Here is an 18,394-nt window from a genome sequence, read left to right on the forward strand (position 1 = left end):
ACTGCAAAAGCCAGGAGTTCCACCTGTCTGTGCTGCTTAGATACTCTGTGGATGGGAATCAGGGGTGGGGGAACAGTACCTAGTTTGAGGAAGTGAGAAATGGAAGCAGAAGAAGAAACTAGGCAGAACCCACATCTAAAACAAAGGCAGGGGAATAAAGCAGCAAAAGGTAGGAAGCAAGGAGGGAGGGGAGCATTCACTGGAGAACTGGCTGCATGGCACAGCAGAGAGAACTCACACTGGTGTTGGACCAGGATGAAGCTTTTCAGAAATAATGAGTCTCCAGGTTATTTCTGTTCAGCCTTCAGGACATGTTTTGCAATATACACACACAAAGTATCCCTGTGGTAGGTTTTATGACTTTAAAAATCCACAGCAAACTCTACTGTGAAATCTAAAAGACACACATTTTGAAATCATAATCAGATGAACGTTCAGAAATATAATGTTAGTAACATTGAAAAATCAATCTGTTGCTAAGATAAAGGACTCATTACCACTTCTCTGCATGTAGGACTTCAAAAAGTACTTATCGGCAACATACAGATAGTGAGGGAGATGGGCTCTGAAGCCTGCTCTGCAGCCCTGGTCCCTGTACTCGACTAGAATGTGCTATGGCTTCTTTAAGCTTGTGTGCGTGGGTTTCCTTTCCATAGGAGCTGGTACCAATCTGGATCTACTCCCAAATAAGAACTGAGGGGCATGACCAAAGTACATACTCAGATTGCCAAACTGGGAAATGACCTTGGATCCTCCAGTACACACAGAGGCATGGTGGCCAACTTGAGTTTAATAACTCTAGATGGAAGGTAAGCCAATATATTACAGGCCTTATGAGGAGCGGCTGAGAGAGCTGGGATTGTTTAGCCTGGAGAAGAGGAGGCTGAGGGGAGACCTCATTGCTCTCTACAACTACCTGAAAGGACGTTGTAGAGAGGAGGGTGCTGGCCTCTTCTCCCAAGTGACAGGGGACAGGACAAGAGGGAATGGCCTCAAGCTCCGCCAGGGGAGGTTTAGGCTGGACATTAGGAAAAAATTCTTCACAGAAAGGGTCATTGGGCACTGGAACAGGCTGCCCAGGGAGGTGGTTGAGTCACCTTCCCTGGAGGTGTTTAAGGCACGGGTGGACGAGGTGCTGAGGGATATGATTTAGTGTTTGATAGGAACGGTTGGACTCGATGATCCGGTGGGTCTCTTCCAACCTGGTTATTCTGTGATTCTATGATTCTGTGTGATTCTGTGATAAAAATCTGAACTTGCTGATGTAATACTCAGTTCATCCTTTTATTTAAAAGGAAACAACGAGAAAACAAACATATACTTCTTAAAAACTAAAAAAAAACCCCAAACCACTGGTTTTTGCAGCAATCCAAGTCAGCATTTTCCTAATCTTCTGGAGAACTTCTACCAACCCTTCCCATTGACTAAATGGAACAGATACTTGGGGGTTTTTTTGTTGTAAATTTATGTGGTCAGTGTTGCTCACATCTGTAGTATGTTCTTTCCTTCATATCAATGTTCCTTGCCACATAAAAGCCAGTAAACCCATCATCCCCATCTCCTATTCATCTACGGCCTATTATCTGTTACACTGGACTGGGGAATGTCAGCTCAGCTTAAATCATGTTCCCTCAAACTGCCAGCCACCCACTTCTTCCTGCTCCTCTTCTTTTGTCCAACACTGTTTTCTTCCTCTAGGCTGCATCTGCATTCAGCTCCCTTAAGCCAGAGGAATCTGTGCACAGAGATCCCACCAACTTCTACACTCTCCGAAATCCTGGGCCAGATCCATCCAAATCTTGTAGAAACAAGCTCTTTTACAAACCTTTTAATAGCATGGTCTAGTTTTTGTTTTGTTTTAAAAAAAGAAACATCCACTGCAGTCCAAATCACAGGGCAAGCTTTGTGAACTCGAAAGAGGCATAAACAGCAATCTGGCATCATTGATTTGTATTGTTCTGTTTGAGAGAAATATAAATACTGAAAAAAGCAAAAATTACAAAAATAATTTGTAAATCAACCATTATTTGAACTCTCTTAAGACATTTCATAGTACATTCTTAACACTGCAAAATAATGCGCAATTGCTGATACCCACAGTAAATATTATTTCTTTTTCACTTTTTTTTTAACATTATCATGAAAACATGCTCCTAAGTATTAGCATGGGTGTTCGAGCTCATATCTAGTGGAACAGCTGCTAAATTTTTACCTAAGAAGTATGAATGGGGTTCACACTTTCAGCAAGTAAAGAAGTTGTAGGAGATACTCTGATTCAAATTCAGCCTACAGTTTGGCTTTGATCCATCTAAGCCTGTACTCAGACCAGAATTTCCCAAGATCTGCAGGACTGAGGACTGAAGGTCATAAAAGGTCAATCTGTGCTATTATGTTTATGCAGCAGAGTATTTTGCTCTTAACGTTAAAAGGGATTATTGTTTTCATTCTTTCTCTCCAAGCTTCATTCTGACTTTGAAAAAACTTCTAGTTCCAGGAAAAAAAAAAAAAAAAAAGAGGACTTCTCTGCAATGTCGCCTTGATAGGGACATGACAGACCTCAATTTTCACTTTTTGGGACCATCTTAGAAGATACCTGTTGTTTGAGCTCACTAATTTACTACTATCAGCAGGAACATGGAGAATTCATAGGTCAAATTCATAGGAGGTGAGCGCTGTGTGTCTGCCATAGAAATTTGCCCTACAGCATGACTAACTTTCTGAGTGTCCAGGACAGAATTGCCACGTAAATTAAACACATCAGAATCCCTCTGAAAATGAAGGACAGTTTCTGGCCATCTCACTTTCCAGTTTTCATACGAAACATCTCTCACAGATGCCAAGAGCCACAGCTGCATGATTAGAAGCAGATGTTATGCACAGCTCAAGAGAAGCTTATGTAAAATCTTAACTCAGCTTTAACTCAGCTAAGGAATATCTGAGCCATGACTACTCCTGGTAAATCTAGTACAATAGGAAAATTAGAAATCATAAGAGAAACCATTTTCAGATTATAAAAAGGGGCATCAGGTATCATACAGATATTTGAGAAACAACCTTCTCACCTGTTAAACACTAATAACTAAATACTCTATACTGATAGTGTATATATTGAGGGAAAAGCCAATATTAACGATTGCCAAACATTTGTAAAAAGTTACATAAATATTTACCTTTTGTGGAAGAGTTAAAAGTCTCTTGTTCTTCAATGAATTAAATGCACGGAATGATGGAAACAGAAAAAGAAATCAGCAAATTTAAAGTTAGATAAAGAAATGTGTTACACATGACAAATGGCATGTACAGTAGGCAGTACTCCAGCATATGTAAAAGCAATGTAGAAAACTAAAATGACAAACCATGACAAATAATAAAGCCTATGACTTTTTCTTTAAAATTAACAGGAACAATGAAGTTACTGAGATCCAGATTGTGGACTCTTTTAAGTATTCTGCTTGAGCACTATTGTCAGACCCAGATTTATGGATGGCATAAAAATCTTAAAATTGCTTTTCATAGAACTCTCACTCCTGGACCATGTAGCCCTGTTTTAGATTCTGAAGCCTTTTCTGCTGTAATGAGAGTTAATTTTCTATTTACTGAAATCTATAATACTTAATAACCATTGGACTATGGAAAATTGGTCTTTAAGGAAAACATAAATTACAAGGCTTAAACTCATTTGTAAGAGTTAGCAATGCTGAGAAAAAATACCCTCCAGCATGAGCAAAGATTCCACAAGCTGCCTCAAAATATGCAGTGCCACCTAATAATTTCAAAATAAAACCAGAAATATGAAGACAAAACAAACAATGTTAAAAGACTAAAATCTAAAATTGAAATAACTTATTCTTTTCCTTTTGCCACTCAAGTTTTATACTGATGTGTCCGAAAAAATGTTTTAACTGAAAGGTTTTGATCTTTTACTATTACTCAAGCCACACTCTCACTGCAATGACATTTCGATCATCAAGTACATATACACAGAGCAGTTTTCACTAGCCATTAATTTTTTTTAGGATCTTGAGTTAGTTAATAATAAAAAGATATTTGCAACACAAATGTATTGTTTGACAACATACTAATTCTGTATTTCTGTATGAAATTCTGATTATTTTTGGATAAAAGGAAACACTGGACGTCAAAACATGTCATTCCTCTATGATGTCATTACCATTAAAGATTTGTACATGTATTATACAAATGAACTTTATACAAGTAATCCCCATTCAGTGCCAGTAGAGTTTTCAAAGTAGCTTTACCTCATGAAACATTAGTGTGTATGCACACACTCACACATTTCACCCTGTATACAAGCTATGCACAAAGCTCATGGAGATTTTTCTAACATGAGCTAAGATACAGCAGTACTTAATGTTGGTTGCACTTAAAACTTTTCTAAAGTTCACCACATAAGGTCTATTGCTGTAAACACATACCACTGGAAACATATTCAACCACACTAGTTCAATTATATTTACAGACGCTTTTTACATCTAAATAGGCTGCTTATTATCACAAACCTTACTCTCATTACAGGACTTCTGAAACATGAAACCACATTGTCAAGGCTATGAAAAAGAAATCATGCTGTGGAGAGCCAAAGAGAAGGAGATACAGGGAGAAAGACCCGTTTTGCATGAATTAGCACTTAAAGATTGTTCCTATATTGCAATCATTGCAAATTTATCTCGCTGGTTCATAAATTCCTACGGTATAGAATATGTTTTTTAGTATTCACTTGCTAGAACTGCTAATATTCCTTACTGCAGCATAGAAAAATGCCACAGATCTTCAGGCTTTGTTCGTTCCCTTGATCAATACAATGATTAACCATTATACAAAACTATAGAGACCCACCCTCAAATCCTATTCAAGCAAGAATTCCTGTGACATTTGATAGCTGCAATGACAGAGGACGGACGGAGTAAAAACCACAGAAATATGCTTTAGACAAAGGTATCATTTAAAAACTACAGAACTACATAACAAAGTTGTTATAGAAACAGTTGAAAAACAAAGTCAATGCAGAATCTCCACTCCTCTTAACAATTTGCACAGCCCCACCCAAACATGACACAATTAAAAAAAAACTACTGATACAAATCTCTTACAGCTTGGCACAGGATGGCATATTGAGAACACAGCATTCTCCTTACCATGGCTTAGAATTTCACTGCTTTAGTCACTGAGCCCAAACATCTTCGTATTATTAGTTCCTTTTATAAAATTATCACTCAATGAAACAAAAACCACTTCTTTAGTAGCATAAGTTAGGACAATGACTAATAAATTGTGACTTTTTGAAAACACACACAGACATACCTATACCGGTCTAGCTTTCAGTATTCAAGCACCTCAAGATCTTTAGTTGCAATAACATCCCGGTGTATCTCGCAGTCCAGGAAATACTGCTGATGGGGTTGGAAAGGAAAGTGATACAGCCATGTCTTCCTTGAATATCACTGGGATTAAAGTAAAAATCACATTGCCTAAGATTGTAGGCTTCCGTAAGTTTTAACTGTAGCCACTCTAAAAAGTATGTATGTACTGGAGTTGCTAAAAATATTATTTACTTAGAACTGTTCCAAGTACAAATAACTACCTCTCTCCCTCACTCAAAACTAGGCAGATCTGCAGAATTACGTTGTTTTAAGTTTTTGTTCTTAAATTGGACTTCTTCCTCTAGATTTTAGGGTTTTTTCTCTTATTTGTGATTAGTAGTACCAACCCCGTTTCTGTAATGAAATAGGGTCCACTACTTTGTTCTTCTCTGTCAAAATTACTTCTATGAGATTTGTTTTTAATAAAGTGTCTTCCAATAAGGACCTGTTAAAATTAATTTATTTTCTTACAAGTTGACTTTTTATGATTCCGAAACTGCTGAGCAGAACAGTAGCTAAGACATCACCATTTGGTAAAGACAATAAAACAAATGTGGGGTTTTTAGTTCTAAACTTAACTATGACAAAATGGAATGTCTGAGATGCAATATCAGTCCTAGAAGCCGCCATTAGCATAGATATGATCAATTACAATTAAGAGATAAAAATTAAAGACTGAGAGTAAAAATTCCATCTAAGATTAAAAGTTAAAATATCACTCTTTCTCAAGATTAAAACCACTATCAGTCTCTTGCTTCTTCATTACCTCTCATGTGTTCCATAATGAGAGCTTTAAAGAGTAATAAATTTACTTAATCAGATTCTTCTATGCCTCCTGAATAAGCAAATGGCAAATAAAACACCCATTTTTGATATAAAGACATTTAATCTTTTTACAGCAATTACTGTGATTTGTAAAACAGACACAGATTTATAGATGTATATATTTAGATGTGTATTCAACCCTCCTGACACAAGAGCCTTTGCATAGAGTGTGAAGAAGTACTTTACTATAAAAATGATATTTTATGATATATCACAGAGGATTTTCTTGAAATACAGGATGTCAATACTGACCACCAAGAAGTAGCTTTATTTCTAAATGAAGAAAATGCAAAGAATTTTGAAATGTTTCCTACAACAGTTATATATTGTACTAGGTTTTGACATCTATCTCCATGGCAACTCTGAATTGAAATCAGTAAGGACACAATGTATTTCCAAGTACAGCTAACAGAAATCTTTTACAGACTTCAATATGCTTCACATTCATTCCTACATTAATGTCAGAACACTTCTAGTCACTCCATTTGACCCTCATACTCATTTGAAAAGGATTAAAGATATGAAACTAATATTAAAATTTGATACTGTAAGTCAGAGCAAATGCTATGGTATTATAACCTCCCTGAATTTAATTTCTTATAGTAGTATAAACTATATACATACAAAAATAATTATTTCTGAAGATACTGACAAAACCATTAAAAAATATTTTATAAAACCTATTCAATGTAGTGCTTCTCTGCAGATGTATTCTCAGCTTGAACCAAGTGTTAACCATTGGTAAAATCAGGAAAAACTCCCCTTCAAAAGGACAAGCCAGTCCCTGAGAAAAAAACAAAGTCCTAAGTAGAGAAGGAAATCTCTTTAGTCTTCACTTCCATGTGCTGTAATATAGCCATATTGACATAGGCGATATGATATATAACTACACAGTATGTCACATCCTGCTTGTACATTTTATATAGAAGACGCAAGCAAGCATATCAACCACAAATGAAAATAAGAGTCCAGTGAAACAGCATTACTTTACAGATGTTCATGTTATCAACACCTTTCTAAACCTAGAGTAATTTTACACTTCTGCTTAACTTTCACGTTTTCTTTCCTCTTCTATATGCATCCCATCTCCACCCATTTTCATGGTAAGTTCTACGATCATTTCCAATGTCTTTAACAAAACATAAACTAGTATTTTATTCTCACCACACCAATTATCAAGAACAGCAGAAAGATGATAAATGAATATCCAAAGGAAAGACAACTTAAAAGTAAATTAAAAGCTGATTCATCGTCATACATTGTACCAAGTTCTGAAATTGTAGAAGAAACATGAAAGAAATTTGAAATTCATTATTTATCACATTTCCTTAAAATGATCCCAATTTACTAATACGCAGAAATAGAAGCGGTAGAAGTAGTTTGTAGCTAGTTTATAATCCAAGCATGCCTAGATTCACTGCAAAATGAACTAAGAGGACTTGAATGGAAAGTTCAAAATTAATAGAAGTCACTTCTATTAGTATAATAATCATTCAGGATAAACATATGTATAAAACAAGAATACATTTTGTGTGTGTTAACTGAAGGTGTGGTGTGTCATCACAGCTCAAAGCCATAAAATTAATGCTAGTTGATTGCATGTTAGTGTAAACCATCATACAAAAACCCCCTTAAGGTAACCTATTGTGATAAGAAGGTCATGGTCAGCAACACTGCCTATTAAAGAAAGCCATCTGCCACACAGTTCTGTAAAACAATACAATATATCACTGTTAGAAGCATTTCTTTAACTTCCCATAGAAGAAAACCTTGCAGTACACGGCAATCTCAGTTGTTGCTTGTAGTCAATGAGAAAACGGGCTTTTTTTAACACAGAAAAACCCCCAAATGTGCAAATATTATCCATTGTGTCATTTCATTTTACCATAAGAGCTCATACACTGTGTGCAGTAAGTTGCTAGAAAAGGAAACAGCAATATTCATACTCATTTGATATTAGTATGCAAAACCCATCTTCCACAACCAGTAGGACGACACTGTCTTTTTCAGAAAAGAACAGCACTCTTTGCCTAACCAGTTCATTCTTAAGAATAAGCTGATGACCTGTGCTTTCACATTACCCATGGTGATTATTTTTATTCTTTATTCACTAAACTACAAATTCCTGGAGAAAAACAGATTTGTGCTATTTGCTATTAATCTTTGTTAACAATGTACAGCAATTAATATACACCACAAAAGAAGAAATGAGTAACACCATCAAAATGTTGTCACAGTCTTTACTCTTGATTTCTTTAGCTGAATACAAACTAGGCATGTGTTGGAACCATGATTCTAACAGGAATTTTAATGTAGACTAACGTAAAAGTGTACTAAAAAATTAAACCGTGTGTAATAACCCACTGGTCAATCTCTACTGGATTTCCCAGACTACCAGTATATTTTCATTCTCTTCTATTGCTTTATTAGTAGAATTATAGCATTGAACACGTCATTATGAAAGTAGACTTTAAGTAAAAAAAAAAGGTAAAAAAATCAAAGAGTTTGAGCTATCATGAGCTCATTGTTTGATACCTTGCTCAATACTTCCACTTCTTACTGGAACTTGTGGTAGCTGTCTTCCCCTGCGACTGCTGAAGGATGTGTCTGCAGGAGGAGATTGTGTGGGACTTCCTTGTTGATGTATCCTGCAAATGCAATGAAGATAAAAGTAAAATAACCTAAATGAAGGGAAATTTTTATACCCTCAACTTTAAGCACGTATTAAGTTGCATAACCTTAGGATGGGTTTGAAGAAGTTTGCATTTGGTGTACACCATATTCACACACTTAGGTCTGAATATCTAGTAAACTTACAAGGCCTCACATTTAATTTCTCTGTCTTCAACTAAGGAGAAATATTTTCCTTTGCTTTGTTGTTGTTTTGTTTTGTTTGTTTTAATAAAGTACTAGTCAAAAAACATGGAATGAAAAGCATTTTTCTAAGAATTGTTTATGATTATGACTCAGAATTTATGTATGTTCTCCTGTGCTGGTACAAGGGCAATACAAAATGCCATTTCTATACTTTATTAATATTAGTATTCCTTTTGTGCTGATGCAATAACTGCACAAGGACACAGAGAACTGGACAGAAAGTATCTATTCCTCATGGGATAACGTGGTTTTCCCTGAACTCAAAGAAGGAAAAAGACCTTGGTATTTTGGGGGTGCATGTGTGCATGTGCACAGAAAGGATACACCAGATTTTTAACATTCTTACCTAAGTAAGTATCCTAAACCACTTTGGTGGAATTCTAGCAAGCACTATTTCAGAGGATCTTGGCTACTTAATTTCTTAAACCTAGCTAGAGCATCTGAGTGTAACATATCAAGCACCTTTGGAACACTGGCAAATTTGCATTTAAAATATGTAGGGCCACCTCTGAAAACTAGGGAAAATGTTTAAGATTGTAAAACAAAGATGAGAAGCAGTAGACCACTGAAAGGAAGACCTTCCTATTAAGTTATTAAATGCCCTTGCTATTTTCAGTAATATCACACTCAGTATAGTTATAAATATTGTTTATATACTACAGTATGGTTGCAAGGACATAATTTGCAATTTTAAGTAACACCTTTGAGCGGGTTCAAAATACTGTTGCTTTTCACACTACGCAGATCAACTGACTTTCCCTTATGGTGTAAGGTCAGAGTTGGCTGTGTGAACAGCACGTGACTGCCTGCACAGTGTTTAAGCAAAATACTTTGATAATTTTTCATGTGGATGCAGAACAAAACACAATGATGGAAGGATGAAACAGCCAATTTTTCACTCTTACATTCTGTAAGTATTTAAGTTCAACAACAAGAAGTACCATCTGGATGGTGAAGATAGGCAACACAGAGCAAATGGGAGAAGTGTAAAATCATGAAGAGAGGATAACCTACAGTGCCAGAATGAGTGAACGCGCCATGTATGCTCAGGAAATTACAACACCACACTGACACCTGGGAGGTAGAACATGAAAGCTGTGCTGCACACATAATAGCAACCTTGTCAGAAGTGGAGAAGGTGGCGCCGACCCTCCGGGCGCTAGGTGATGTACAGAGCATAAGGGTCTGATACTAGGGTGCTCACTCGACCTTGAGCGAGCATGATGTTTTCCCCTAATAACTGGCTGTTCAGTCGTTCGTGGGGTTGGAAGTCCCCTTCTAGAAAGACATGGTAGCATACCCCTAAAACATCAGGGCCAAAAAGAAACTGTTCAGTTGTTAGCTCCAGGTACATCCTTCCCATGCCCTCCCTCCACCAAAGACCATTGCAAATTCTGGCTGCACGACCAGGGCTGACATTTCAGTTTGAAGTTATTAATTCTGAATGCGAATCCATTTTCAAAATGATGAACTCTGGAACACTCACCGCTGCAGATACACATGACATTAACTGTGGAACTGTTGAACTGCACTGCATGTGGTGGACAGCTGGCCAAAAACCCCTAGCTGCATCTTAAACACAGCAAACACAATCTAACAACACGTATTACATAAGTACTAGCACAGAGTAGACTATGAATATCTAGTTTTACCACAAAGTGTTTCTGTTTCTAAACCATACCTTTTAACTTTGTTAAAAATATTAACTGGATTTTGATTAATGTCCTAAAAAAAGACAATTTGTAAGCACATTTGTGATAGCCTTGGTTTCTTTAGGAATTTGAAATAAGCCATAAACGAGAAATACATCCTGAAGGAAATCCAATGAAAATATAATTAAAATATGCAGTAGAATGATTTATCATGTTAGTATAAGGAAGCATAATTATTAGTAGTTTAATAATTGCATAAACTGCAAGTACAAGGTGAACTGGAACATTTCAGGTTTGGAGAGTGACAAAGTATTCTAACTGTGCCTTTTTACTCTTCCTTGGTTTCCCAATAGTGCAGCAATTTGTAAATGGCACTACTGTATATATTGTAATTTCAGGAATTTAAATTCCCTGTGACATAATTTCACCGTGGGTGTTTTGGTTTAGTTTTTTTTTAAAAAATTTCTGCAGACTTATGATGTCTTTATTCACACACCCAGCAGAACTTTCCCACAAGATACAGTCAAATAACCTGGTGACTGTCTAGTTCATATGACAATCATATACTGAAAAAGTCATCCTAAAATAAAAAGTATATATGAGATAACATGCAAATGCCTACCGAGGATAAAAAAACAGGTGTGGTTTCAAAGCCATTTCATCACCAACAGTTTATGTGGAAGTCCAGTCACGATGCAACAAAGTCTGGTTTTACCCTTGCAATATTGTCTCTCTTAAACCCTGATGCTTCTTTAGCTTAACTCCTGTCTTGCCCTGTTGATAACCTTAAAATTCCTGCAGAGACTGATTTCCCTGACTCTAAGAGATGCTTAAGGTAACAAAGATGAGCTGAATTCTGAGAATGCCTGTTTCTCCATGCTGACTGTAAAAGTAATCCATGTCAACTATTGCATGCAACCAGTTTTTAGGCATTTGGTTTATTAGATGTTAAAACATCGTAGCATCCATAAGGTAAATATGAATGCCACTCTGGGCCAGAAAGTGCTTGCTAGCTTTTACTGTGAATGAATGCTCCAGCCATTACATTCTCAGAACTCTTTTTTTTCTCATTTTAGAGGTTAAATATCCTGGAATTTATCTGAGAGCCCAACGAAGCAGTAGGAGAATCTGTCCTTTTCTTACAGAATAAACATTTTACATGAGACTCAGAAACTTACCTCCCGCTTTTTCAGTAATACCCTTTTTTACAGACCTGTCCCCTCCCAAGAGAGAAAGACAGACGATCTGCTTAACTAAAATGAAGACAAATTAGGCTTAAGACTTGCACTAGCTGGGGCATTACATTGAGACAAATAGGCTACTTGGGGTGCAAATGGAAATAGAGCTAAAAGGGAACTGGAGAAAATCTAGAACGGAATTAAGGACTTGCTGGCCTAGGAGAAAAATCAGTTGCTGAAAGGAAGAGAGACAAAAATGGAACAAGCATGGGAGACAAAAGCTCATGTGTGGCTGAGGAAATAAGACAAGTGACATAAGAAGTATGGAGACGAGAGGAATGAGAGTGCAACAAGCATATACATGTATATCCCATCTCCTGGTTTCTTGCAGAAGAAGATAACGCTGCAAGCAGCAAACCTATTAATGCAATTGGCAATGGTCTACAGGGGAATCCTACAGGTACTGGCTAGTCCTGCACACAAGAAAATTCAAATTCCCTTCTTTCAGACTGATGCCTCAGGGGCATATACTAAATAAAAAATGCTGTCCTTTACAGAACTATAAATAAAAACTAAGAGAGCACTGCCAACCCTGCACACCCCCAGCACAGGGTCCTATGTAGAACACAGCAAGTACAGTTAAAAACTGTATTATAACACACATGACAGGTAACCTCAAATCCAGGATTTCTGGGATGATAAATTAGGGATGAAATAAAACATTTTAGGATGAACCAAGTCTTACCACAGTTTTGCACATACAAGGGCAGAAAGTATTTGATTTTCATCTTAGTTTTTACTCCTTCAGAACAATTTACTGAAACCCATCTTGAATTCATCGAATTAAGAGAACTCCTGGACTCTGTAAGCTATCCTGGAAAGGTCTGCTTTTTCCCTTTTGTGTCCATTTCCTAAGCTATCACAATATACAGAGAACTTAATCACATCATATTCAAAGGCTTTATAGAGACGCTGATGGCACACTGATATCTTATTCTAGTAATCTGCTTAGCTAATAGTAGACAGATCTGCAAATTGCAAAATAAAGACCAAATCTAAGATACAAATGGGTATTTGAGGAAGAAATAACCTTGAGTTTTATTTGCTGTTTCAAAAGAAAATTAATTGCCTGTTCTATTGTCAAAACTTTCTGGAACTACCACAACATTACATCTATGATGAAATACTAAACTACAGCATTCAGAGTTATGTAGACATCTGTATCTCACATGTACTAGCAGTGAATCATTTTGTGGAAACAGAAAAGTATACATGTCTCCCTATGTTCTTGTTGCACCAGGTTCATTGCTCTTAGGATCATCAGAGATCAGAGCTGGCTTTTCTCTTGTGGAAAGTAAAAATGTTGCTATGGGGACTCACACTTTTGGTAACTTTGCTTAATTTGAGAGGTAAAAGAAAACTCACCATATTTATTTTGTCAGTTTTCCTAATCACCTGTGAAAAGTGATTTTGTTTTGTTTAAAAAAATAAACCCACCCCCAAACCTGCAACACTCTCCCCGCCCAAACGTTAGCACTAGGTAGTGACTACAATCATTACCTGAGAATGTCATAATACCAAATTTATCTCAGCAGAGCAATGACTAAAGTATTGACTTTCAATCCATTAAATCCCATAAAATTTCTGTATTTAGACACTATAGCAATATTTCACACTGGCCCATAGACTCACACTTTCTCATCCACATGAATAAACCCTCAACCATGCATTATAATTACGAGAAGCTTTGAAATGTCAAGGAAAAAAAAAAAAATCAACATTTCAGACTGGGGCTGACCATTTCAAGCAAAGAAACACATTGCCCAAGCCTTGGAAAGGCCTCTTCTTCATAAATATAACTAAATATAACATGCTTATCCTCAGAGATGGAGCTCATGTTCTACTGATGTATTCAGCATACTACTTCATAATCACAGTCACTGCAAATCAATTCCTATTTCACCTGCAGTATCTAAAAATCTAAGATTTCAACATAATGATTTACACCTTTTACTGAGATCAGTGTAAAACACTGATCAGTATAAATAGAAATTATTAAGGCATATGGGTTTTTTCAACATCTGTAGAACAAAGAGGCCCCCCGTTCATACACTGAAATATCAGGTTTGAAATGTAAATACATATAAGCTGATTTGTCTAGTTGCAACTGTTATGGGATTTCCCTTCGTACTCTGCCAGTGTCCCTCACTCTGCTCTGTTGGGGTCATCATAATCGCTCATATTTTCTTTTCTTCCTTTATGTTTTCTGTTGCCATACTTTCTAGTTATGTTTCATTTTTTTCCCTCTCCTGTTCATTTCATATCTCTTTCCCACCTCATCTCCCTCCTCAGCTTTGTGCCAACCCTTCTAACCATATATTCTGGAATGATTATCAAGAATTGTGAGCCTCTCAATCCTTGGTCCCAGTGGCTCCCCTTAATTAGAAAAAAAATGGGGAAAATTTGCCTTAGTGATCTCAGTGGCAAAACTGTCCCTGCCAGGATTCCAGCCATCATTTAGGCAGCTTCTCCGGTCTAAAATGGAAAAGCAACTGGGCTATTGTGACAAAAGAATGATCATAACAAAGCAAAAAAGAACCATTTTTTTTTGATCAGGAACAACAGTCTAGAACTTTAAGCAATAAAATAAAAGCTCTGAAGCGCTGCTACATAATGTGCATTTTTGCTGAAAATAAAGGCGTGTCTGTGCTGTTCATGGAAGTTTTTCAACCCTCACCATGTAAACAGATGCACATAGCAGCTCTGCTAATCATGCTAACATAAATCTGTTACTGACAAAGGCAGAATCTCAACCTTCCTCACTGCTCTTATTTTAGCCAATGCACAGGGTCTAAAACTCAAGTAAATGTACTTATGATTTAGCATATGGGGGTTTTTTTTTCAATTTTTTTTCTTAGTAACTTGAATATCTAACCCTATGTTACTATAGCATAAAAGCTAAAAGTTACGATGATAATATCAGCACAGAAAAAAATGAATGAATACAAAAGTTAAAGTCCCTGTGTTTATACTAACTTTATATAATAACAGAATAAAAAATTTCTATACATATTTAAATGTGTAACTTAACAAATTTATGTCACAAGGTGGAATTATTTTTAGCAGAGACTTCTTCAATTATTAATCTGCTAACTTTTTTTTCATCGTTGAAGTCATTGTAAAATAGATAAGATTTTTTGAAAACTGGTCAGTGGTAAAATGCAGAACTAGTTTAGTCTCATGAAATATGATACACATTTCTAAGTTTCATCTTAAAGAGATCAAGATAGTTGCAATGAGTCTCAGATTTTGGCTGATAAAATGGATGGACTGGTAGTCTTTACGATTGAGTTTATATGCAATGATGGAGAATGCCAGAGAAATTCCATATGTATGCAACACAGTAAGCAGTGCTTATAATATAGACATAAAATAAACAATACTGTAAATTACAACATAGTTTTTGGTACTGTCACAGAGGTTCTATTTTAAAAGTTGTACTAGAGGTATGTTCCCAAAACTGGAATTAGATTGATCATAAGCGATGTTTACTCATCGATCAGCAATCCTACCTTTCTGTTTCAGTTGCGGAGACTTTCCTAGTTTGTTTTTGGCTGCTATATCTTTCCACTTTTCTGGACTGCCTGTGAAATGACATGTCAGAAAAGAAATAAACAAAGAAGAAAAAGAACACAAAAATATGAAGATTATATATTTATTAATGGATTGTTAAGGTAATAACAGAAATGGCTTACAGATGAAAAAATGACCACTATCTTCATGAACAGGCTGGTGAACTTGAGCTTTAGGACACATGGACCTGACTAGTTTTGATTGAGGCTGATGGTGTGAAAGTTATGAGGTACCAAAACAAGGGGGACAACATTAATCCTGACTGAATGTGCAGCTAGTTCCCACTTCACAGGCTGTATTTAATTAGAAACAATGACTCCTCACAGGCCTTCTAGTCCTACCTCACAGCAGGAAAAACAAATGCAGAATAGATAGCAGGAAAAAAATGTTGCAGAAAGTGACAGAAAATACTATTCAGATGTAAACTTTAAAAATTGCTTTTAAATCCAAATTTCAGAAGCCAATCAAATACTGCATCATATCAGATCTAAATATTGCTGTTGCTATATTAATAAAAAATTGGCTTTTCAAAAAGTTTTCTCTTAAAACTTCTTAATGTTTTTGAGAAACAATTTAAAATAATTCTATTTTTTTCTAAGCAATGTAAATAAGCTAGAACTTTTATTTCATTCCTTCACTTCCTTCCCACATGAATCTTCTACAGAATTCATCTGACATGGATAGTGAGGCATTAGTTACCTCTGACAATCATTCACTTTGACAGTAAATCAGAACCAGAATGACCAGTAATATGAGTCAATAAATGTAAGAACAAAGGTACAGTATGTTTCACCATTATAACCCAGGACTATAAAAATACCATGAAAATCTCTGCAAGTCTTGCGTGTTCCAAAATTTCCATTACTATCCATAGTAATGTGAGGATTACAAATTAGGATTTACACTTCTAAACTCTGATAATCATCAATATACATTAGTTTTGTAGAATAAAAAGGGCATACAGTATTTCGAGAGTGGTCAAAAACAGGGAGCAATGATTACTCATTGAGAGACCAAAAAGGTTACAAAACCCTAACCTGCATCCTGGTGCAAGAAACACGTACAGGAACTTACAACAATATAATCAATGTCATATGCTAAGTGATAAAGGGATCACTGTGGATCAAAGAAAGGTAAAAATATTTTTTTGTGTATATATTCCTTTTAAAACTTTGTGGTTATAAAGAGTAATCCAGTGTCTGAACTGAAAGAAATCTAAATAGCTGAAACGCCAAATTATACCCAAACAATATAATCATAGCGGATTTTCACAATTTGTACCCACTGCAATATATATTATATAGTGATGCAGTATGCTGCAAAACAAAGAAAACGCTGCAGCAAAATACAAGACGGTTTTTGCATGAGCAGAGGTCATTACCTAATACTTTTCAGGTTTTAAAAGAATATATTTCCTTGCTGAAAAATAACAGCTTGGATGAAAAATTAAAATCCCCTTTGTCTGCAAACTATTTTCTTCAGATTTATTTATTTTTTTTATATTCTCATTATTTATATTTTTTCTTTATCAGGACAAATCCGTGGTGGATTCTCAGGCAAAAACATATTAAATGCTGCAGTTTTACTTAAAACCTAAGGTTAGCAAAGTATTTAAAGTTATGGTTACATCCACCGAATGCAGCCTTATCACTCAAATGGTGCTACTCTTTTCATTTTCTGTTTGGTCGATTATGGGGCTTATTTTCCTCTTACTCCTTATGTCACTTGCTTAGAATGTGACATTACATGCAATGGAGAAAACTTGTCTTTGCAGGTGGAAAAGCTGAGAGCAGGGAACTGTTTCCTGTGAAGAAAGACAAAGTAATACGTAGCACTAATGAGTTGAATTTATTTATTTCTCTGCTCTCTGTCCTGTCCTTGTGAGCAGCACACATTAGAACTGTTTAAAGTCAAAATTTTCTTTCTATTTGCTTCCTCTTGCTAAGATGATGCAGCATATAATTCCATGTAGCTCAACTGCCTATTACAGCACTTGGAGTCCTGGCTCAGGGTGAGCACACTGTAGGCTTTGGCAGGTACACATTTACATTAAATATTATGTATGAACAATACAGGCATACATGTACTTATAGATAAATAAACACTACATATGTGAAAGTATTATGCAGAGCATATGAAGAATATATTCTAACCAACACCTCATTTACTTGGAACTATGATTTGAGTAAATAAGAATACCTCTGTACTGCTCCAGGTTTAGCACTTAGGTGGTCTACACTGTCCTGTTTTGGAATGCAAGACTCCAGCATCCTTGTTCTTCACAAAATTTGGAAACATGGATGTGAATTTGGACAGAATGAGCAGAAACAAAGAGATGGTCACATGCAGTGAAGGTGAAGACATGCAGTTAAATATATAAACCAAAAGCATTAAGGCACTGTCTGCAGAGAAAGACTATACTTCACATTTCCTCGTCCATCAATTTAATCTATACACTTCTAGGAAATGTTAATTTTTTTCTAGACATAATAGCAACAATCTAAGATGCAGTGAAGTAAAGAATGAAAACCACAATGATTTTTTTATAAAACTTTATACTCTACATGCTGAATGGCAGCACTGTGGCTTAATAGTTGTCATTATATACATATACAGAACATCTACTATTACGAAGTGAAAAAAGCATATTTTATCATTATATTGTGAAATTTGCTTGAAAAGGCAAGTAAATTTCACATATTTTGATGAAAACTTCATATTCTGTTTCCAGCCAGCATGCTACACTAATAGATAACAATGATTCAATAGCAAAAAGATTTCAAATAAAGTTCAGAATATTTCCTAATTTCTATATTATTTTCATTTCTGCTGAAGCTGTTTAAAAATC

The 18,394-nt window shown here is 35.8% G+C and overlaps 1 protein-coding gene across 50 annotated transcripts in view; it reads right to left on the reverse strand.

Annotated features, from left to right (window-relative positions):
* The window catches only part of RIMS1 (regulating synaptic membrane exocytosis 1), a 323,528-nt gene that overhangs the window by 85,851 nt on the left and 219,283 nt on the right, over nucleotides 1–18,394 (reverse strand). For 12 of the 50 annotated variants that reach the window (XM_069851383.1, XM_069851367.1, XM_069851363.1 and 9 more), the window contains 4 exons: nucleotides 17,746–17,823; nucleotides 15,486–15,557; nucleotides 8,742–8,854; nucleotides 3,171–3,200 (listed from right to left, as the gene is read on the reverse strand). In XM_069851383.1, the coding sequence (XP_069707484.1) occupies nucleotides 3,171–3,200; nucleotides 8,742–8,854; nucleotides 15,486–15,557; nucleotides 17,746–17,823 (293 nt within the window). Of the gene's footprint in view, nucleotides 1–3,170; nucleotides 3,201–8,741; nucleotides 8,855–10,202; nucleotides 10,386–15,485; nucleotides 15,558–17,745; nucleotides 17,824–18,394 lie in introns of all 50 variants that reach the window. The other 38 variants (XM_069851379.1, XM_069851372.1, XM_069851381.1 and 35 more) reach the window with 6 other exon arrangements.

This window comes from Phaenicophaeus curvirostris, chromosome 2 (genome assembly GCF_032191515.1).
Source record: "Phaenicophaeus curvirostris isolate KB17595 chromosome 2, BPBGC_Pcur_1.0, whole genome shotgun sequence".
Lineage (NCBI taxonomy): Eukaryota > Metazoa > Chordata > Aves > Cuculiformes > Cuculidae > Phaenicophaeus > Phaenicophaeus curvirostris.